The sequence below is a fragment of the Cladophialophora bantiana genome (assembly GCF_000835475.1).
Source record: "Cladophialophora bantiana CBS 173.52 unplaced genomic scaffold supercont1.8, whole genome shotgun sequence".
Classification (NCBI taxonomy): domain Eukaryota; kingdom Fungi; phylum Ascomycota; class Eurotiomycetes; order Chaetothyriales; family Herpotrichiellaceae; genus Cladophialophora; species Cladophialophora bantiana.
Genome location: NW_015971582.1, coordinates 970561 through 992729, shown reverse-complemented (window position 1 = coordinate 992729; position 22169 = coordinate 970561). Strand labels below are relative to the sequence as shown.

The 22169-nt window shown below is 50.6% G+C and overlaps 6 protein-coding genes across 6 annotated transcripts; 3 read left to right on the top strand and 3 right to left on the bottom strand.

The window, feature by feature from the left end:
- Nucleotides 1–463: 463 nt before the first annotated feature.
- Nucleotides 464–6157, top strand: Z519_06009 (uncharacterized protein; the record flags this gene model as incomplete). The annotated part of the gene is made up of 8 exons (XM_016763749.1): nucleotides 464–853; nucleotides 940–2067; nucleotides 2138–2272; nucleotides 3622–4876; nucleotides 4926–5191; nucleotides 5245–5351; nucleotides 5416–5711; nucleotides 5775–6157. The coding sequence occupies 8 exons, from the start codon at nucleotides 464–466 to the stop codon at nucleotides 6155–6157; spliced, it is 3960 nt and encodes a 1319-aa protein (XP_016620073.1).
- Nucleotides 6158–9682: 3525 nt separating this feature from the next.
- On the bottom strand, nucleotides 9683–10830 carry Z519_06008 (fumarylacetoacetase; the record flags this gene model as incomplete). Its single annotated transcript, XM_016763748.1, has 4 exons — nucleotides 9683–9750; nucleotides 9795–10341; nucleotides 10401–10687; nucleotides 10761–10830. The coding sequence occupies 4 exons, from the start codon at nucleotides 10828–10830 to the stop codon at nucleotides 9683–9685; spliced, it is 972 nt and encodes a 323-aa protein (XP_016620072.1).
- Nucleotides 10831–13246: 2416 nt separating this feature from the next.
- On the top strand, nucleotides 13247–14698 carry Z519_06007 (uncharacterized protein; the record flags this gene model as incomplete). The annotated part of the gene is made up of 1 exon (XM_016763747.1): nucleotides 13247–14698. The coding sequence occupies one exon, from the start codon at nucleotides 13247–13249 to the stop codon at nucleotides 14696–14698; it is 1452 nt and encodes a 483-aa protein (XP_016620071.1).
- A 790-nt stretch (nucleotides 14699–15488) lies between these two features.
- On the top strand, nucleotides 15489–17588 carry Z519_06006 (uncharacterized protein; the record flags this gene model as incomplete). The annotated part of the gene is made up of 6 exons (XM_016763746.1): nucleotides 15489–15709; nucleotides 15766–15956; nucleotides 16053–16347; nucleotides 16406–16937; nucleotides 16994–17255; nucleotides 17332–17588. The coding sequence occupies 6 exons, from the start codon at nucleotides 15489–15491 to the stop codon at nucleotides 17586–17588; spliced, it is 1758 nt and encodes a 585-aa protein (XP_016620070.1).
- Nucleotides 17589–17694: 106 nt separating this feature from the next.
- Z519_06005 (uncharacterized protein) lies at nucleotides 17695–18264 on the bottom strand (the record flags this gene model as incomplete). The annotated part of the gene is made up of 1 exon (XM_016763745.1): nucleotides 17695–18264. The coding sequence occupies one exon, from the start codon at nucleotides 18262–18264 to the stop codon at nucleotides 17695–17697; it is 570 nt and encodes a 189-aa protein (XP_016620069.1).
- A 1247-nt stretch (nucleotides 18265–19511) lies between these two features.
- Nucleotides 19512–21190, bottom strand: Z519_06004 (uncharacterized protein; the record flags this gene model as incomplete). Its single annotated transcript, XM_016763744.1, has 6 exons — nucleotides 19512–20009; nucleotides 20063–20249; nucleotides 20313–20585; nucleotides 20694–20850; nucleotides 20907–20982; nucleotides 21041–21190. 6 exons carry the CDS (start codon nucleotides 21188–21190, stop codon nucleotides 19512–19514), a joined length of 1341 nt encoding a protein of 446 aa, XP_016620068.1.
- Nucleotides 21191–22169: the final 979 nt, after the last annotated feature.

Sequence of the window (22169 nt, the reverse complement as noted above, 5' to 3'; positions counted from 1 at the left end):
GTTTAACTACATCTGCCGGGCACTTTCGTTCCTGGTATCCATAGAATCGCGATCTCTATGGAATAATCTGGAGCCTAGGATCTAATTACGGAGGGACATTAGACAGCTCGCCAATCAAGTACGACTACTCTATACACGGCGGCCATGATCATTCTCATTATTCCCTTATCCCATTCCGGATGTCGCAAGTCCGCGGCGGTGCCCACCTGGAAGGAGATGGCTGGCTCCGCGGAGCACCCACATCTGACCGAGGGAGAACCAAGTTCCATCTATAGCCTTTCCGGGTGCGGGGTCCGGGGCTTGGGGAATAGCGGCGGCGCCTTTCTGGGGCATGTTCATGATCCTCCTAATTTGGCGTTGAATGCAGCCCACAGAGGCTTTCAAGGACCGAATTGTACATAAATGTGAGGCAATATTGAAAGACATCTCTTTTCTTGCAGACTTGATGTTGCATTCAGCAGACATGAGCTTCTTCCTAGACGTCATTGTGAACCGGAATGCCACCCATTCTGAGGCATCTGGCAGAACTGGTCAACTACCCTCGTCGCTCATTGCTTCCCTTCTAGCTAACGCAGATTGGAAATTCCTAGGTGTATTGTTCGTTGTTGTATACGTCGTCCAGGCCATATACTATTGTTGGTTCCATCAACTATGTCAAGTTCCGGGGCCATTCCTGGCACGTTTCAGTCAGGCCTGGAGAAATATTCGCTATTTCAAAGGTACCTGGTTACGGGATGTGACTGAACTCCACGAGAAATATGGAAATGTCGTCAGGATTGCGCCGAATGAAGTCAGTTTCGTTGATCGAGATGCTCTTCGCGCACTCTATGGTCACGGTAAAGTGTCCCAGAAGGTTAGTGCTTCAATTCTTTGTTGGAATTTTTTTTTTTTGGCGGATTCAAGGTTCGCTTTTCCGCAAACGTGCTAACAATCTCACAGACAAATTGGTATCACTCCTGGTACGCCTTTCCTTGTATTTTTCAAAACATCTTTACATACCAGCATCTTCAGCAGCACTCCAAGTTGATTAACAGGCTTCTCTATTGTAGGTACGTGCCGAATATGCAGATCTCGTTCTTTGCTGCCACGGATATCAAACTCCATCGGCATCTTCGAAGCCGTGTCACGGCTGCTTACTCCATGTCCTCCATGTTGTCCATGGAAAGCCTGATCCAAGATGTGGCCAACCAAGGTTGGGCAAAGTTCAGAGAGCTCGTGGCTAGGGGTCAGCCTATTGAACTCGATAAATGGGTGAGCTACTTCACTTTTGATGTTGTCGGTACACTCGCACTGGGCGGGCCTCTCGGCATGATTCAGCAAGAGAAGGACGTCGATGGCATCATTGGCAGTATACATGATGGATTCTGGCTGATGGCCAACATGGGGAACATGCCCCTCCAGATGTTCTGGTTCAACAATCCAGTCGCTCAATGGCTCGTCAAGAAAGTGGGTGGGAAAAGATTGAATGCTTTCAGCGTATTTCTCGACTGGCTTGAAATCAGGGTGGATAGCCGCATGAAGAACGGTTTAGGAGGCCAACGCCGAGACTTGCTCCAGCACTTCATTGAGGCAAAGGATCAATCCGGGAACCCGGTCAAGAAAGGAGATGTCATGATCGAAGGCGTCAATATCTTGGGAGCCGGAGCCGACACCACTACCGTAGCGATTCTAGCCGTACTTGGTGCGGTGCTTCAAAATCCGAGTCACAAGCAGCGTCTCATGGCAGAAATCGACCAGGCATACAAAGACCTAGGTCTCACAGACAAAGAGGAGATCAGCTTCAAAGATTGCGAGAACCTACCCTTTTTGTCCGCCGTCGTCAAAGAAAGCATGCGGCTACATCCTTCGATTACATATCAGCTTCCTCGAATGCTCCCTGCAGAGGGTTTGCAAGTTGGAAAGTATCATTTTAATCAGAATGTAATCTGCGGGATTAGTGCAGCTTCGATGAACAGATCGGTGGATATTTTTGGCCCTAACGCGAGTCGGTGGGTACCCGAGCGATGGATTGCCGAATCAGAGGCCGACAAGGGTCGCATCGGTGGTATGAATCGGGACTTGACCACGGTAAGCCGCGCCCTCCCTGCCCAATCACAGTCCCTGGCCATCCTTTATGGCTGACTAGCTGCGCTTCCAGTTTGGAATGGGAAGTCGGAGTTGCATCGGTCGCAATCTAGCACTCATCGAAGTGCACAAATACATTGCACAATTTTTCCGCCACTTCGATGCAGAGATTGTCAACAAGGACCACCCATGGGTGACGAAATCACAGGTGAGTGGTTCCACGGAATTTGTCCGTCAACTGGGAGGATTGGCGTTGACGATGATCGATCTAGTGGTTTGCAATTCAGAGGAAATTCTGGGTAGTCCTCAAAGAACGACAACATTGAAAAACGCCTCTAGGTCTGGAGTCTTGGGAGATGATTCTTCTCGAGCACCTCTACGACTAGATAGAGAGAGGAGAAGAGAGTTTATACCAAGAAATATGAGGGATCAAGAGAGTAGGCTGATATTACAGAGTTCCGAAAACGCACAAGGCCGAGCGGCAAGGCTGAGATTTGTTACCTCTCTATGCAAATCGACAGCGAGGTTAGTTTTCGCAGAATTAAAAACGCCACCGAATGAGGAACACTGTTATATACGATCTTAGGGAGTCTGCCATGTAAATAATATGCCAGGTGTTGTCAATTCGACTTGATATTCTTGACTCTCTCTCTCTCTCTCTCTCAGCAACAACTGGTGAGATTAGAGAGACTTATATAGCCATCAATAGTGCAAGAATAAGAGTACAGAAGGGTTGTTAAAATGAGCGAATTTAGTTAAGCTTAAGACTGCACAAGGCTGACACTTGTATAGACATTCCTAAATATATCCCCCTACGTACCGACCATTTACTCCCGTTGATGTGACTGCCACCTAATCATATTAGTACTTCGCATCTCTGTAGTATCTTCAGCATGCTTCTCTACTGCTGTTCAAGAGCAGGAGTCGATGTCTGAAAGTACCGTCTGGTTGCCATTTACTATTATTCTGTATGGAGGTCTCGTGCTACCTTTATCTATGGATTCATTTAGACACTATGAAACCCTATTCTAAGACTGAATATCGTGCGGACTGAATTCTGATGCCAAGGGGGTGACTGGCCGTCATGATTGACGTCGGCAAGTCAGTAGCGTACTTGGTACTCATTTGAAGTTGGTGGGGGCGGGGTTGGAAAGGAGGGGAAAGGTTAGTTTAGTGAGTGCCTAGACATTCTTGTGGATGTATATGAAGTGCCGCGGGGCTCTCCACAGACTTGAACTCTGACCGCCATCTTTTGCGTTCTGTTGTCGAGCCTATCGCTTCCCATGACATTTTGACCTGGTGATGGATTTTCCATCTTCTCGCTTCAATTGCACCTTGTGTGGCAGGACTTATTCTACACAGCACCATTTGCAGCGGCATGTTGATGCGGCTCGTCAGTTTTCCCTCCGCTTTCCCATTGTGCCTACCGCTTCGTGTTGGCGTGAAGCATTCCCGTAAACCCAACCGAGAACCCACAGAAAGCATTTGCTGACTTGCGGAAAACGTAGATGCTACCTCTAAGCCATTGCGGTGTAAATACTGCTCCGGAAACTACAGTCGAATGTGAGTGTTGCTACTCTAGCACGCCCTTATTTGTTAGCATATGCCAACACTGGCGCGAGCAGGGACGTTCTGAAGCGCCACCTTCGCACCTGCAAAGACAAGCCCAAGGAGCTTCTCGATGATCTAGAGACTGCGCTTCCGTCCAAAGGGACTGTGCCCACCGCTTGTGACCGATGTTACGGCCAAAAGCGAGCTTGTAGTCGTGGCATGCCGTGTTGCAATTGTCGTTCGAAGAATGAGCCTTGCGTCTACTCTCGAGGTCTGGCACGGAAGGCGGCTGGCACTAACGCATCAGAGAATCCAGCTGCCGCAGGTCTTGAAGCCCCCTTCGAGGGTAATCGTCATTTCTCGCCTTCCCCCAGATGTTCGGTGTCCGAAGCCAACGATGACTCCTCCTCAGACATGGAAGCCGATGAACCTACAGAACTCTACCAACCAAACCTGTTTCTTTCCCCTAATCTCCATTATCCACACCATAACATTACCCGACCGACATTCCACACAATCCACGATTCTACAACGACTTGGCCATGGGGCGACAAATACCAGAAGCATTTAATAACCTTCCAATTCCTGGCCAACTTTACCAGCACCACTGGCTTGGCCAACTCTTTTGATTGCTGCTCAGTTGAAGAGAGGTTAGAGCTCCTCAAGAGCTATGACAAGCCGAACTCGCAAATCCATGGCGTTGTTAGAGAAGCCTCGCCCCCAGCCAAACCGAGACCTACAAACCAACCTCCCCCAACGAATTCATTGGCCTTTCAGAGAAATCACATCTGGGGCTATGTTCTGGATCAGCAAACACCGCCTGCAAGCGAAGAGCCCATGCTTCCAATGGCCGATATTCAAGTTCAGTACACTCAGGATTGGATGATGCTCAAACCTCCAACGAAATCGCCGGCTGAGAACATCAACAAGCCGGGATCTTCGGGGCGTTCGACACGTGCGGGGGGGGAGATCGACTCGGAACAAGCAGCCTTCGAGATTCAGCTTTTGACTTCTACTGGCCTTCGGATCGTTTCAAGAATCAAAGAGGTCGTAATGGTGAAGCCAAGGAACAGTATTGTCAACTTGAACTGGGCATCTCACGTGGAAGATGCCTGTTTGGAGTTTTTCTCCTCGACAAACATCTCCAGGTTTCTCAACTTATTCTGGGCGGGATGGTATCCCAACTGGCCGGTCATACACAAACCCACGTTTACTCTACCGACTACGATGGACATACTAATCGCCGCGATGGTGGTCATCGGTAAACCTTATTTCATAAATATGACACACCCACACTAAATTTCTCACAGGTGCCTGCTTGTCTCCTGATCAATCTGAGGTGGATCATGCCAGAGTATGGTTCAATGCGATTGAGGAAATAGTCTTCACTGATGCAGCGTTCTACACCAACATATCGGGCGACGAGCCGAGAAATCGCGATCCCTCTGGGCCTAGAGACAGGAAGATGACGCAAGTGTTGCAAGCAGCTTACGCAGTATGCCTCTATCAGAATTGGGAAGGCAACGACCTAGCCAAGAAGCGCATCCGAAGATACCGTTATAGCATAGTGGTTGCGGTTGGTCCTCCAACGCTTCTTGAGACCTTCCACCCTATTGACAAATTGACCAGTTGGCAAGAGATATGGACATCGCGTCCTCTAAGCATCCCTACCTGGACTTCTCGGACCCCGAAGGTTTCGACTGGCATAGTTTTATATCGCGGGAGGAGCGCATCCGGTACATTGACACCGCATTGGTACATGGTCACGCGGACAGACTCGAAGCTGACGATTATTTTCAGAACGCTCATCTACGTGTTTTTGCTGGACTCTGGCTTCGTGATGTTCAACAACCTGCCACCTCGGATGGCAGCCGCGGAGATGAGACTGAACTTGGCCTGCCCTGAGGGGTGCTTCCAAGCCGACAGTGCCGGGGACTGCTTTCTCCGACTGAGGCAGTGGTATTCTTCAGCCAATACTACTGCAACCATGTCGCTGAGCGCAGCACTCGAGACACTATGCCAGAAGGAGCTCGATGACAGGGTTTGCAAGTGGTTTTCAACGGTTGGCATTTTGAACATGTTCACGATGGCATCAGGTGAGAATCTCGATGGTCGACGACGTCCTGGGTCGTTATATTTTCGTGCTGACGACTTCTCAGCCCTCCATTCGCTGTTGTTTCAACAGACTCAGACATCATTTGGCTATGAACCACAGCTCACGCCGATCCGGAATGCTTTATCAAACTGGATACGCATCTGGCACATGATGTCGCCGACAGCTTTGGCGTTGAGTGGAAATTCTTCTTCTGTTTACGACCTCTGGAAAAGAACCGGATTCATGAGACACGCCGCCGAGTTCCACCTGCTCGCAAAAATAATCGTGAAGCACGTCGAGATGTGTCAGCGTGACCGCGCGACCGCGCAGAGTAATTCGTTCATGCTTACTTCTGCGGCACAGCCTTTTGGTTTCGAGAAGTATGATGAGACTAGTATGCAGCAGGTCAACGATCTTATCGTCTCCTTCAATAGCTTCAACATATAGTCTGGCGTTCACCAGCGCACAATTGATATATCAAGTAGCATCATTGCCACTCAGGTCGACAACGATTTTCTCGGTAGCCTCGCCCAGTTGAACTTCTTCTACTGCGGAATTCCAGTCTCGCAGAGGTTTTACACGAATTCGACGTCTGACAAGTCCCTGTTCAAAAAGTGCTATTGCGTCTTGTACATCCTTCCTTGCGCCCACGAGTGACCCGATGATCCGAAATCCATTGTCAATGAGTGTTGTGGGGCAAAAGCGAATCGGCTGCGTCGGAGGAAGCACGATTACTCATACCTTATGCCCCTCTCACTTAGTTCTATACCTTGTATACGGATTCATTACTAAGTAAACCTAACCTTATTAGGTAACGTGGTAGCGGCTCTAATAACGAAGATATTAGGTCGGTAGCGAAGGGGTTTCACGACTTAGGGGGAACTCTCTTATTACCAGTATACTCTTAGTGTAACAAGACAAAGTGGCTGTGCTGGGCTGATAGAGGGGTAGCAAGGAGGAGGTTTGGCTGGTCACATGTCAAACCAAAATGGAGTAGAAGGGCAGGACAGTTTACAGTGTGCTGGGAAGGTGCCATTATTTACAGTTTGAATAGGGTATCATGAATTCTATGGCTTTTTAGAGCCGTCTGCCTATTTCCTGAGTGTTTTCTCGGTCTTGTCTCAGCTCCTCAATGACGCCGCCATGCTAAGCGTTCGTTGCCTTAGCCGCTGCCTCTCTGGGTGGTGTTGATGGTGTTGTTGTTCCGTCAGCGCTAACCAGAAAAGCGTTCTCGATTCCCGATCTGCTGGATAGGCATCTGTGCGTTGTTGCACGTATATGCCGAACTGTTGTACACAGAATGAGAGTGGATTTATTTGCTTGATTGTGTTCTGTCCCCCTGGCTATTCCGAGAGACTCTGTCTGTTTATATACACTTTGGCCTGTAACCTGAAGGACATTCCTGAAATCTCCTATTCCGTCGCCATCCTATCACAGATCAGCGAGAACAAGGGTGTTGAGGTAAGTGGCGAAGTTGGTGAAGCGCCTAGCGTCTCAGGTGTTTTGCCACACAGTGGCTATCTCGAGACCCTGTCAACACGAACCCTGAAGTGCTCTATTACAACATTAAGTTTCATAACTTTATGACGACGAAATAGGAGGTTTTAGGAAAGGTCTTTAGATCATAGGCTAAATTGTATATAAATAGGTAGAGTCTCTCTAAGTCGGTAGGGGAATAAGACATATTTAGGTAGAACCACTTCTGTGTACAACACTTGGACTAGTCTTGTTAGGTTAGGTCGATGAGCGCCTTCTCGAGGTTTATAACTAAGACAACCTGTAGCTCAATAAATCGTGGGACATGACATTGAGACTCTCTATAGCTTCGCCCGGCTACCTGAGGTCTTGGGCTTCAGGCAGGGTCAAACTGAAGAAGAGGGCTATATATCCGCGCAAGAGCTCTTCTCTGACCTACCCAGAGCAGATAAGAGCGGAGAAGAATTGAGACAGTGATTAACTTACAAGACCGTCGGTCCAATCCCCTGGGTATACACTTAGGCCAACGGTATGAAGGTTCTAATGCTGTGATATACGACGATACACCGTTTCCAGCCCACCAGCGAGATCCAGTGCTGTACTATGAGCCAACAACCCATCCAGGGACTTATTTACCACACGCGTGGGTGGAGCTGAGAACCCGTCGAATATTGACATTGGACTTTTTGGACCATGATTGCTTAGGTCTCATCGTCGGCATTGGTGGGGAGCCTTTCGTGACTGCCGCAGAGGAGGTCAACCGGGAGTTTGATGTAAAGCTCTCTGTTTATAAGGTTGAGTGCCGTTGACCATACGACAACGTGCTGGGAGAATGGACTGCTATCAGAGAGATCAGCGATTGGGGCGCGTTGTTGGTCCGACCTGATCGCCATATAGCGTGGCGCTGTGTTAGTCGTCCTGTAGATGTCGTGGATGCCTTGCAATCGGCGCTGAAACAAATTTTCGCTCATGGCAACGAAAGGAGACGGGTTTGAGATGCTTGCAGCCTGGTTCAGTGAAGTCAGTGCTAGCGCTGAATCTTTTACCTTGAAATATCCTCACGACCTGCTGGGCCGTTAACGTGTTTCTGCTACTGCTGAACGGAGCACAAAAGGTCAAATATTTGACACCTATAAAATCCACTCGCCGCACCGAACGTCTTAAGCTTGACCTGGATATCTCTAAATACGAGAAAGGGACCTGCGTAAACGCTCTTTCTGCACTCCGGACCCAGGGGTGATATGTGTTAAAATCGCATCTTTGTCTTCTGGAATCGCTATTCTCGGTCTGGCTTACTTTACCTCATCTATTAATCTGTCAGCCATTCGTTTCGACTCGATCCAGACGCAGGTTATAAGCGTAACTCCTTATGCCGCGGCAGTGGCTCTTAAATTGTTGTCTGCTGATATGCCGCCCAACATCAGGATGCATTCCCACGCTGGAAATCTATTTGCTGCTTTGGTTGGGTCGACCGTGTTCTACGTCGGACCAAAGTTTGCTGTTGGGTACACTGGGCGGTTTCTTTCTGCTTGGCGTCCTGTACCGCAACGTGCCCTCGCAAATTGCTTGGATTGTGAACAACATTGCTAGACACACGCCCCGGCCCGATGCAAATGCAGTGGAAGCCGGGGTGGTTGATGTTGGTGCCATTGTAAGTAATTGGATCTTCCCGTCGAGCGATACACCAAACTATCTCTTTACCGCCACTTATCTGCTGGCGATGGATGACATTGCACTTGTGGTTTACATGGGAGCCGATACGGTTGTTCAGTCTGGCAAATGTCAAGAAGAGCACATCTGAGTGCAGACAGAAGTTGCTGCCTGACATGATGAACGAAAACTTTGCGCAGCAACTGGAGAAGCCAGGCGATACGCCTCCAGGTCACAAGTATGTCTTGTGATCCCGCCGTGACTATTCATCGAAGCACAGCCAAGGAGAAATGGCTTCTGCACCATGAAAAGTGTTATAGAGCAGATAGAAGGACGAGTCAAGAGATGTTGGATGAGAGTCATGTATACGCATACAGTCATGGGGCTGCTGGTTTTGGCACTGTCATTGTATTCGATCTCTCCCTCGGTCGAGCAACGTATGAAAGGTCCGGGCACAATACATGCCGGGCTAAGTACTTCTTCCAACCCTCAAGAACCCTTCTGTCAAAGAGATTATGTTTTCTTCGCTGGAGGAGATTTTCAGGTTTCACTTCAGAGACTATGGTTGCGGAACAACCTTCCCTTCACAGCAGCCGAAATCGACAACATGGCTTCCGTTGCTGCCAGTGTTCCCGACCCTGAACTTGATGACATCTCCATCCTCCAACCATGCCCGACTAATCTTTCTCTTATGTATATCCAGCGTACTTTCTTCCAGTGGTTGTGAACCATTACAAGTGGCTTCCAGGAGGCATCCAAGTTCAGATGGGGTAGAACCTGATAATGTACCAGTCCCAATGAGATCTCCTGATTTTAAAGGGTATCCGCCGACAGTATGATGGGCAATCATTTGGGCGAACGAAAAAGGATATTTTTTGTGTTACCTTGAACGAGATGATACTCTTGGGAATCCCCTGTGACTGTTAGTAATTGATAGGCCGGCTGCTTCTCTACTCACATTCAAGAAAGACATCGATAGGGATGTCATAAACAGTGTCCTTGCGAGCTTCCTGCAGATAGGGTAACAGCGAGGTATGCTTGTCAAACATGAGCGTCGCACCATCCACAGGAGAGGAGTGCTTACCGATGGCACGGGTTTCGTCCGAAGTAGTTCCGGTGCGTCTAATAGGACGACCCATGGAGATATGGTGGTACAGAAGTTCTTGCCGTTGAACGGTCCCAGTGGCGTCGCTTCGGTGCTTTGAATATCTCTTGCCGACCAATCGTTCATAAGCACAACGCCAAAAGATATGCTCTTCCGCCTCGACTACCGGAATGGCAATACCATGTTCGATCCCTTTCCCAATGAAAGCAGCAAACTCAACTTCGAAGTCCAATTTTTGGCTGGCCCGGAATGCTGTCGCCTCTTTCACGAGAAATTGGCCACGCGGTCGACGAACAGGAGTGCCTGATACCACGACCGAGGAACTGCGCCCATGATAGCCAAGAGGCATATTATACATACTCTCAGGTGGCTGAGTTCCAGGCCTGAAAATGTCGGTGCACTATAACTTGGTGCGATTAGTGAGTGCTTTCTCGAACCAAGGACGGGGCCGCAGTGCACCGACATTTTGAGCATGGTAAGGGCAGGTAAAAAGTCTGTATAGTCACCAATGTCAAAGGGGAGATGCATCTCGGCTTTCTGCCTTGGGACAAGGGCTTCTTCCTTCAGGGCGGCATCATCGCGCAAAAAATGCCCAAGCGAGGTATCTGCCCGGAGGATGCTCTGCAAGGAAGCCCGCACTTTGCGGTGCACTCCCTGGCCCAGAGCGGCGTATCTGTTCAATGTCTGCTCCTCAAGCGTAGTTTTATCGATGTCAAGGGCAGCAAAAGTCCCTTTCTCGGCCAGAACTTTTCAAATCGAGAATATACCGTCCGATGGCGACACCAATGCGTCGGTCCCTCTCTGGAGCGCTAAATATACCATAAGGGAGGTTTTGCACTAAAAAGCGGGACTGGTGATGATCCTCTACCCAGGTGTCCATCGTCGACATACTTTCCAAGAGGATCCAACACGCAGCGGCAATCCAACTGCAGAGAACAAACTCCGGCGTGCGATGCGACTATCTAGATCAAAATACAAGCCCAACGCCAATGTGTCGTACACGCGTATATGTAAGGCAGTCTCGCGCCTGTGAACCCGACCTGTGTTGGATGCTGCAATCAGGCTGTTCTAAGCACTACGGCGCGAATTTTCCGGCTCCAGTATTGTGGCAGTTGCATCGACTCGGTAAATTGCGAAAATTGCGGCAATTTCCCGACGATTCCGTGTAACTAAGAGCAATTATTGTCAGAGGCACTGGGTGGAAACTAAACAATCCATATGTCCATGCACGGTGATATTGGTGGTGCTAAGGCCAAATGGCGTCTTCAGTTGACACTGGACTGTCACCCACTGCGAGTTTACACAGCAGAACGCTGAAGCCATAGCACCATCTGCCCGGGAGGGCTCCTAACGTGATGGGTCGACAGGTCCAGTGACTTCCCACGCTGTCAGCTATGCTTCCGTACGAATAATTCATATCCGATACCCTAGCAGTACGGCTGCAACGAAGGTGCAGCAAGGACTCGAGCAAAATGGCTCTGGATCCGTGACTGGAATGCGAATACGCAAAGACAACATCCAGAGGAGCAGAATCCCTCAAGATCGCTCTACGCTCCAGACAACTCCTACGGAAGAGTAGAGTTCCGAGGGCGAGAGCGACTGGTAACGTCCAGCTTCATATTCTTCTGAGCACATGTGCTTGGGGAGCGATGTAAGTTGTCAACCCTAGACCATGGCCAGGGCCGTTTACATTGCTAGGATATATGGAGAAGATGAGAATGAAGTAATCTTCTCGGGACAGGAATTTGTTTGGGAATGGCCCTACCGGGAAGCTTGCCTTGAATGAGGTTCGACACCCTACATGAGCACAAAATTTGAACCTTTGCTTTACTCTGCTTGTTCTGATATTGCAAAGACTCTGGAGAAATCTTATATCACCAAAGGTGTCAATGCACATCACAAAAGGAAGATTTGTTATGTAGCTGATTCTGTCGTTGGCTCGGACGTTCAGGGGATGCCATACAAACACCCCATTTCTTCGATCTTGCAAGCGAAAGGATAGCACCGCTCACGAGGCAGAAATACCCTGTCGACGCTTCCGGGCATGTTATCTGATCAATTGGCACAATAAGGACTCAAGGTTCGCCACCAGCAACCTACAAAATATTTCGAATCTTACACTTCCATGGCAAGATGATGAGTTCAAAACACCGTCTCGCCAGAGCCTGCCAGTGGCCTCCGGCTCAGGCTCCAGCAATGGAAATATGTACAGCGAGAGAGTATGAGAGATGACACAGCATACATTGCTATGACCTTGGGTACTCTTACTATTCGTTGTTTACTTTCGAAGCTTATTGCAAGGTACAAGGTGATAGTGTTCAGTGGGAATAATCTAAGCGCCGTGCGACGTAAACAGTTTCCGGGCGTGACTGGAGCTAGGACGCAGGTGACAAGGGATAAAAGCAGCCTCAGATTCTTGCTAAGTCAGTTGGTTCCATGCACATCTACTCACACGGCCCTTCGCCAAGGCCTATCGACTTTTGGAAGAGTATATAAAAAGCGTGTTGGAACTAGCAAAATCTGTCTTGTCTAAGGGCTGCTTTTATATGTATGAGTACTAGCGCCTTGACTGTTATTCACAGACTGAGGCAGGTTCGGACGCGGTGAGAACTAAATATCGGGAACAGACCTGCACCTCTATCCCTTCCCAAATCTGGATCTCGCACCTCGGTGAGCACAATCCGATGTACTTACTACTGACAGGCACGATATGCACTCCACTCCCACGGGAGAACTGAATGTGTTGATGAAGCTGGGCCGGACGGGGCGGGATTTGGAGAGCGGCAAGAAGACAGTTAGAATTGTAGCGTGTGTGGGAGTTCGGAAGCCTGTCATTAGTCCGGTGTCCACGAGAGGTGCTTATTAGTTCATTCCCTACACGAGATGAGTCTGCTGCATATTGACCGGCAAGGCTTGGTTGAGATGGAGTCGGGCTGTAAGACTTTTTTTTCCCGCCCCCTATTTTGCAGTCTTGTTTTCCTGGCCGACGCTACACCACCATCTGGGGATCCGCCTTGACTTGCGGGAAAGGGAGGAAATTTGGCTTGATCGACGGGTCGATACAGCCGTGTGTCCTGTGGCGCCCTACCCCAGGTGCCCCCGGAGTATCACGTGGATCTCCGTTTCGCGGAGGGTCATCGTCCAACTTGTGGATTCCACACACTTGAGCGACATTTATAAACTGTTGTCACGCTGAATGTACAGAGCTTGGGCACGGCCCTCCTTGCAGTACGCAAATTATTGGCAAAAGCATCACATCTTGTGGCTCCTTTCGACCCACTCTGGAATCCTTCACTAAAGTCAGTATGTCTAGCACGTACTTCATCCGAGGAGCGACGGTGGTGTCCATCGACCCCGAGATCGGGACCGTTTCTAACTGCGATGTACTCATTCAGGGGGAAGACATCAAGGCCGTCGGTCCAAACCTCGAAGTTCCAAACGACGCTGTCATCATCGATGGTACCGATGCCATTGTATCGCCCGGTTTCGTCGACACCCATCGACACACTTGGCAGATCCAGTTACGTTGCGTCACTTGTGACTTCAGTCTGTTCGAGTATTTCCTTCACATCCGCAACAAGTTTGGATCATGCTACCTTCCGGAGGATGTCTATCTAGGAAACTACTGTGGCGCGCTTGAGTCGCTGGATAATGGTATCACCTGCCTCGTGGATCATTGCCACATTCTGAACTCCCCTGATCATTCAGATGCCGCCGTCCGCGGCTTGCAGGATGCTCAAATCAGAGGAGCGTTCTGCTACGGACTTTACAGAAATCCAAAGTACGCCTGGACACCCGACGGAGTGCTCACAGATGCGGCCGAGCCTGACTGGCGGCTGGACGATGCTAAACGGGTCCGAGAAAAGTTTTTCAGTCGAGAAAATGCAGCAACTGACCTTCTGCGTTTTGGTTTTGCTCCAGCGGAGATTGAGCGCTCCTCTTTGGAACAGAGCATCAAGGAAGTCGAGTACGGGCGATCACTGGGAGCGGCGGTGATCACAGCACATGCGTCAATGGGAAAGTACGACAAAGGTTATCACCTGGTTCGCAGACTACATGAGCGCAAACTCCTCAAGCCAGATCTGCTCCTGAGTCACTGTGCATCCCTCCATGATGACGAGCTGCAAGCGGTGCGGGAGACAGGCGTATCTTTGTCATCGACGCCGGATACAGAGCTGCAGATGGGGATGGGCCAGCCCGTGGCCTTCAAAGCGCACAAGCATGGCTGCATTTGCAGCATCGGCGTGGACATTGTATCGAATAACCCTGCCGACATGTTTCAGCAAATGCGCCTCATCTTGCAAGCCCAACGACACAAGGACAATGAAGCGGCCGACGGCTCGCCTCTCAAGGTGTCGCATACGTGCTTTGACGTGTTGACGCTGGCCACTCTAGGCGGCGCCGAAGCGATGGGCCTTAAAGAAGTAGTGGGGAGTGTCACTCCAGGAAAGAAGGCGGATCTATTGATCACTAAGTGTACGAGCACTAGGATGACGCCGGTAAATGACCCGGTAGCGGCGCTGGTGCTGTATGCCAATGCTAGCGACATTGACACGGTATTTGTCAATGGAAAGATTGTGAAGGAGAATGGCCAGCTCGCCGGAATCAAGTGGCCAGAGGTCCGAAAGAAGTTGGTGAAGTCAAGTAATGATATCATGGAGAGGGCCAGGGCTGCAGATATGGACGAAATCACCCATCGGGTTCTGAGCGTCTATAACCCGGTTGGAGGTTATAATGCTAAGAATGCCCATATCTAGTTCTCACAGGACATAGCTTGCTGGTACCGACTTATGGTAAAGAATGCAGCTTTTAGGTATAAGGGAAGCGGTCCAAGATCCCTACGCTACCCTGTCCAGCCAGCCGCTCGACGGACGCGCTGGGTAAAAAAGCGAGCCCGGCGCCTATCACGTACAGGGTCCGCTAGCCGCCCATGGGGCAGCCTACTTCCTAGGAGTGGTGGTCTGGGGCGACGTGCCCGCTAACATGCATGCCGGGGTCAGCCAGGTCGTGGTCTTAAGGCGGTCCCGCAATCTCCAGCTATCACGCTCTGGGTGTGGCTTCCCAAGCTCCCCCGCGTGAAGCTGCTTAAAACGCCATGCATTCTCGGGTCATGGCCACCACTTTTCTTCCGTGTTTCGACAGAAGACTATTTAACCATTGAATCCAAACGCAACTTCCCCCTCCTCTCCCAAAAATATAAAAATACCAAGCCCGCGTTGGAGAGGTGGGCGCTTCATCACTGGACCTTTCACCTTTCTAGTTCGCCTTATTGCTGTCTAGATGTCGCTCCTCGCTGGGGCTGGGCGACCCAGAACAGCCTGTCTTGAATGCAAGACACGAAAGGTAGAATATTTGTCCAAACATGTCGAAATCCAACAGTCGTTCACAATCGCTTAGCTCCGTTGCTCTAGCGAGGGCCCAAGCTGTGCTAGATGCCTCAGGCTGCGCCTCGAGTGCAGATATGTGACCAACAGTGCATCGCGACACGCACGGCACCGACGACAGACATCCGCGACCGACTCATGGGTGGACGCTCCTAGTAATCCCATGCCAAAGGAGCGAGCCAAGCTTTCTTCTGTACCTCCACCTTTAGCTCAGAGCAGTTATATAGGGGTTCCTCCCGCTTTGCTCCGCGACCTGGTCGAAACCTATTTCAGCCATGCTTACAACGCACCGCTTCTGTTGCAGAAGCAGACATTTCTAAGGGAGGTTTCAGAAGGCACGGTCAAGCCCTCTGTTGCACTCGCCGTATGTGCGTTTGCTTCCAAGTGAGACACCCCGTGGACATCCACCGTGCAAAGAAGCGTTATTGATTGCGGCGCAGCTTCCACCGTAACAGCAATGGAGATCTTCTCCTTAAGAGTAGCGGATTTGGTGTCGAGTGGGCAGAGCGTGCTGGGAAACTGGTCTTCGAGGTCATTGAGAGTCCGCAGGAAGACAACGTTATCACTTGCCTAATTCTTGCGCTTTTTTGGTACAGCCAGGGCTCATGGCAACGGTCTTATATCCTCAAAGGTATGTTGTTCTGCGAAGTCCTGTTCTACTGGTTTCCCTTCTCCATTGGCGTCGGATGAGTCCCTGCACCGCAATATTTACTACGGGCCCGGCCAGGAAATGCGATACAAACAGCCCACCTCCTGGGCATGGGGAGACAGCCAAGGCTTGATAGACGATCTCTTAGTTCAGAGTTACGTCGCCGGCGCTTCTGGGCATGCTACTTGATCGAGTGTCACACCTCGAACTCGACCCACGTCCTGGATGCCTCCGAGCAAATCTACAGCCTTCCCCTCCCGTGCACTGAAGAAGAGTTCGAAAACGGAATATCCGAACAAACGGACGTATTTCTTGCCTGCGAGCAAAGCACTGGTGGAATCTTCTGTGAAATGATAAGAGCCCTCTGGTTCTGGTAAGTTGGGACGAAGGCTATCGGGATTACGTGGCGCATTGGATTGACAGCGTTTCAGGGCCCAGGTTTACAGTTTGATCAAGACTCCTGAGCTCCAGGATGACGTAAGTATCCACGACATTGGTTTACTGGACACAAAAATATCAGAGTGGTGGTCTAGAATCCCAGACTGGATGAAGCTCAATCCTGGTGACCTCGCGCGGACGCCGCCGGCATGCCTACCACGACTCTTGCTCGTTCATGCTGTGTACCATCAGTGTCTCTGTGCCCTTCACTCTTCTATCGTTCCCTTGTTCTCTTGGGGTCACGATGGGAAGAGTTCTCTCCTTGCGCGGCAGATCTCGGCTCAAGTGGCCTACGAGCATGCCTCAGCTGCCTCAGAACTGTTCAGCACCATTTTCGATTATCTACCCGATCCGAATGCTGTGCCAAGCTTTGTCGCTTACAATGCTTATTGTGGTTGTGCTATCCAAGTACCCTTTATGAGTTCCCCAAATACGGCAGTAAGGGAACGCGCGATCCGCAATGTGGAGGCCAACAGAAGAGTTATTCACTTGGTGGCGCAATCCTGGAAATATGCCGATTTACTGGTAAGCCCACTCATATTCCACGACAGCGAGGAACAGAAACACTAAATTGTCCACAGGACCGTTACAGTTCTTACCTCCTGGCCGTGTTCGAAAAGCACCCTGTATCGCTGGCTGGAGAACCCAAACATTTGGAGTCAGGCACATTTCGTGAATTACGAGCACCAGCCCCAAGGGTAAGACTTTCAATATTGGCTCACAATCGGATGGTGTGCGAAGACGACTGTTGGAGTCTGCCAGGCGAGGAACCGAAGGATTTTGACATCGAACCCCGTCAGGAGGGTCAGTCTATGAGTCCTACGCGAGGAGAACCGCATGCTGGTAAGCCGAATGCTCTGTGTCGGATGGAGGAACCTCACCTCGGTTGAAGAACAAGGCATGCTTACATGTTACGCAGGTGCAATGGTGAACAGAAACTACGTCGCGGCAACTATTATGCCGGTTGAGCCTCAGCTGCACAATCCGACGGTTCAGTTTCAGCAGATGTTTGCAGGCTTCGATGATCAACTGCCAGATGCTTCAGGGTCGTTTCTCGGTGGTACCGATATTTTTGTCCCATGGAGCTCGAGCGACGAGGCGAACGCGGACTTGGCCCTGTTTGACATGGGTGTTCTCAATGGCACGTCGACAGATCTATTGTCGTACCCAGGCTAGATCCGCGCTAGCTGCACCCAGCCAGGCGTCTGCGAGGTTTCTATGAGACAACTTTGGCCGTGAGGTAACTCGTTCTTGTTATATATCTATCTGATAGATCTCCTGATCATTCATTCCCACTCGCGGGAATGTCACCCTTACCGTGCCCCAAATCCTCTCCCAAAACGTCGTCTCCAAGGTTGAGCGCCTGAGAATCCTGCAACACAAACACCATTCTTGCCCACTCAGTCTTGCTCGGGTTTTTCCACGCGTGCATTGTGCCCCTCTGCACCGCCACGTCGCCGCGTTTCATCAACTGCACCTCACCGGAGTCTAAAAGCATGTTGACTTCTCCCTCGACAACGACACCGTAATCGAGGGACTTGGTGCGGTGCATGATACCCTCGCTGCCCGGTGCGAAGTCGACCATACGGCACACGGTGCCGTGGGGTCGGACGAGGCCCAACTTTCCCGAGGACATGACGGATTGGTGGACCGAGATGTCCTGGTCGCCGTTCATATTTACTGGCATCTCGGACGTGGTATAAATGACGTTAAAGCGGGTCTCGGGACCGATATCCTGGAATGTCGCCGGCGAAGCCGTGTGGACTATCGAGACGCCCTGGACATCGTGAGTTGTGACGAAGGTGGTGGGCGTGCGAAGGTTGGGCGGGTGAGATACGTTGTTTGTTGCCATGTTTGGTGATGCGAGCGGGTGAGATCTCGTGGATGAGGAATGGCGATTGAAATGGATAGAGTACGTGAATTTTTCGAGCTGGATCGACACAGTGCTTGGATATATATTCGTGAGGACGACGGTCGTGGGAAATCTATATCAGGAATCAAACCAGCGGGTAGTCAGGAAATCTGCGTTAGGACTAGCTCCAGATGGTCTGCCAGAGCCAGAAGTGACTTGAGCGGGCCCGGCAGACGAGCGGAATTCCTCCTCCGCTCGTCAACGGTGGGATCCGTATAGGCCGATTCGAGACCAAGGTCCCCTCGGACGACTCCTCAATTTTCCGCAACACGACTGATCTCGTCCAACATCCCGGATTATTACGTGTTAGGCCTGCGACGCCTGGGCAACAGGCGTGAACTAGGAAGTCCTTCGACGGCCTGTGGGGACGTTGTGGGTCGGAAAAGAGCGGTAAATCTCCCATCAGTTAGGAAAACAGCTAGAGTCGACAAATCAACGACAGAAGCCTTCTACACCTTTCAGTGCCTAGACTTATGACAGATCGGAGGAGGTCGACCCACACTGTGTGCAGCAGTCGTGTTGGAACAGCAGAATAAACCAAGGTCGTACAGGCCAAGGTGTGAAGTAGAATGGAGTCGGCGCCGGCCATAAAGCCATATCATGTGACAGGCTTGGTGATGCGATTTTACCATATGACAATATGAGTGCATGCGTTACCGATAGTAGGTAAAGAGGGTGCCTTGAATAACTTGATTCTAGAGCTGCTTGGGCCATAGTAACACTTGACTGTTACTTTGACAGCAGAGGCGCATATCTTGGAGACGCGCAGTATATTCGGAATTCTAGTAAACCAATAAAGGACACGTGAAGCTCAGATAGTCCAAAGGATCTTGGTCAGCAGCAGATGAGGTTTTGGTGCGTGGCCCATTGTCAGAAGCAACCCCCATATTCGGTGGCTACGCGAGGTTGAGAAATCTGCTTCATAGATGTTTTTGCCTAATAGCTTCGTCCAAAACTCGGCCATGCAGATATGATGAGGAGTGAGCCCTGAATCTTTGGCATATGCGGGTACGGCATGCTCAAGACAATGTGAGGCCGTCTCTACCGATCAAACTGCCCATCTATAGACGAGGCATGATTGGTCCTGTACACAGTCCAAACCTAACATTGTCGGTTCCAACACCTAACCAGATGACAATAAGTGAAGCTGACAAGGGGACCTGACAATAGTTCTGGCTTTGCCCAGCCTAAGTGACCAGCTTGGCAGTCCATCTCCTGGCTCTCGCGCCGTAAATGTACATGGGAATCGTGGTCAGGAAAAGCAAGCCCTCGATCAATACCATATACCCCGAGACCTTTGCATACCCATCGCGTGTGAGCCAAGGGTTCACGGCGAAGCTGACGGCAAAAGCGAATGTGTTCTTGAACGCAGTCAAAACAGTGATCGATTCTCCGCTCAAAGGCTTGTAACAGTCGACGACGTATGTCATGCCTACTGCCGGAACCGCACACAGGACACCGTACGTGATGCCCGAGCCGACGATGGCGATATAGGGATCCAGATGATTTCCAAGGCCGCAGCCCCACATCAGAAGACCAACAGGCCCAAGGATGGCCGATGGGATAATCAACCAGAGGCGGAACTCGGGTTCGAAATAGCCTTTCCGGCGCTTGGTGATCCAGTGGACGACCCAGTCACTGGCCGGACCGCCAAAAGCACAGCCAAGGATGGCACCGATTAGATACTGCGGATATGGTCAATGGAAGAGCGAAGTCGCTAGAGTTGGGGAGACGATACCGAAATATTGAGGTTTCCCACTCCAAACTCAGTAAAACCGTAGACCTCGGGGAAGGCGGTGGCGTTCGCCGTTTGCTGGAGAACGACCCAGCCCAGGGTGATTCCGTAGGTGATGGAAGCCCAGACGACAGCCGGAAACTGGAGCAAGAGAAGTGGTCGCAACCACAAATGCCAAATAGATGTATCTCTGCCGATAAAGTCAGCAAGATAATGGGAAAAGAGGTCATTACACCCACACAGGTGTGCTTACCTATCGTACCAACCGGTCATGCCCAGACCTTTAGTCCAACTACCTCGAAGTTGAGATCTGAGCTCAGCAAACTGCGACACTTCCATGCCCTCGCCAACCTCGCTTACAAGGGGTCGGCTGAAATTTGTTTCGGCCTGGAAGATGACTGTAAGGAGCAGACAGACTCCAGTAAGAATGGCGTCCATCCAGAAGACCCATCTCCAGTCCGTGTTGTAGTGACCGATCAACCCGGCGAAGATGCCTCCAATGGCTGAACCACCCGCAATCATGAGGCTGCGTCATGTCAGAAAGGTGGAGTCCACGAGCCAGGGGCTTTGTATTGACGTACGTGTAAAGGCCGACCTTGGCGCCTCACTCGTGTAGGAAGTACAAATCGGCAACCTAGAGCAGGTCAAAGAGGTGTCGCTCTCAGCTTGGGAATCGTAACGTACGATTGCCACCCCAAGCGCTTCTGAACAGCTTGCTCCCCAGCCTTGGACGATCCGTGCTCCCAACAAGGAGCCCCAGGAGCTTGCTTTGGCAGACCAGATGGCTGGTTCTCCATGAGTATCCAAGCCTTACGCGTGAGATGTGAAGGCTTCGACTCACTGGAACCGAAGAAGACCGCGGCGCAGATTACCAGCACTGGCCGTTTTCCAATCTTCTGTGCCAGTGGCACCCAGAACAAATTCTGACAGATGGATCAGTTATTCGAGCTTGTGCTCAGATAGACTCAGCCCGTCACTCACCCCCAAACCCAAAGTCAGAATGTTGCAGGTGATCAGGTACGTGGCCTTTGTCACGCTGATATCGAACTCGACAATGATTGGGACAAGAATGGGTGAGATACTCGCGGTGATGTAGTTGGACATGAAAACAAAGAAGCACGTCGCAACCATGACGAGAGCCTTGCGCCAGGGGCTCCATGTCTATACGGAGGTACATGGTCAGAAGACGCCAGCCAAATGGAATGGAGCTCCTGTGTCCTTACCAGTGGATCTGCCGGATCGGCGGTTGGACATGGAATGAGATATTTGCCTGTGACCTTGCCATTGGTATCCTCTGATCTCTGTTAATATGTTTGTTCCCTTATTCTGACGATGCTTTGTACCTCTGTACAAATGTGCAGCCTCTATGAGGCCGTGACTTTGAAGGTTGAGCCTCTCCCCCGACTCAATCTCGATATGGTCCGTCCAGAGGCGAGGGTCTCCCTCCTTGGTGATTTGTGCCATTGTCGTGATCGTCGTTGATCAGTAACAGAGGGTGCGCAGAGTAGAAGCACTATCTCTCTGTACACTAACAAGGTTTTCCCTCCTGGCATTTATAACACGCCAGACGCCATCGATAATGACAGGGACGTACGCAGAAGCCGATGCTAACCTCCACGTGATATTCCGAAACCCCGGACAAGATCTAATCCCGGAGAACAAGGATCCACTTCATGACGGTTTTGAGGCTGATGAACGTTCGAGGCATTCACAGACAACTAAGCCTCCGACACGGAGAACGTGCAAGGTGATTTCCGAGGCCGGATGGCGAAGGTATGGGAGTGTCCGCCAAACACAAGACTGTGCATTCGGCTTGGCTATTAGCTCAAGGGCTTCGAGGCTATTGCTATGGCCAGACTTGGGAACACAATTCTAGCCTCATGAATACAATGATTGGAGGTTCAGGAGCACAACAGATTCAGACGTATACCACGTCAGACTTGTGGTGGCACACTCAAGCAAGGCTTTTGAGCTTTGAGCTCGGACTACCCGCAAGGAGTAATAATAAATAAATCAGTGATCAAGCTCAGGGGCATCAGTGATCAAGCTCAGGGGCATCAGTGATCAAGCTCAGGGGCATCAGTGATCAAGCTCAGGGGCATCAGTGATC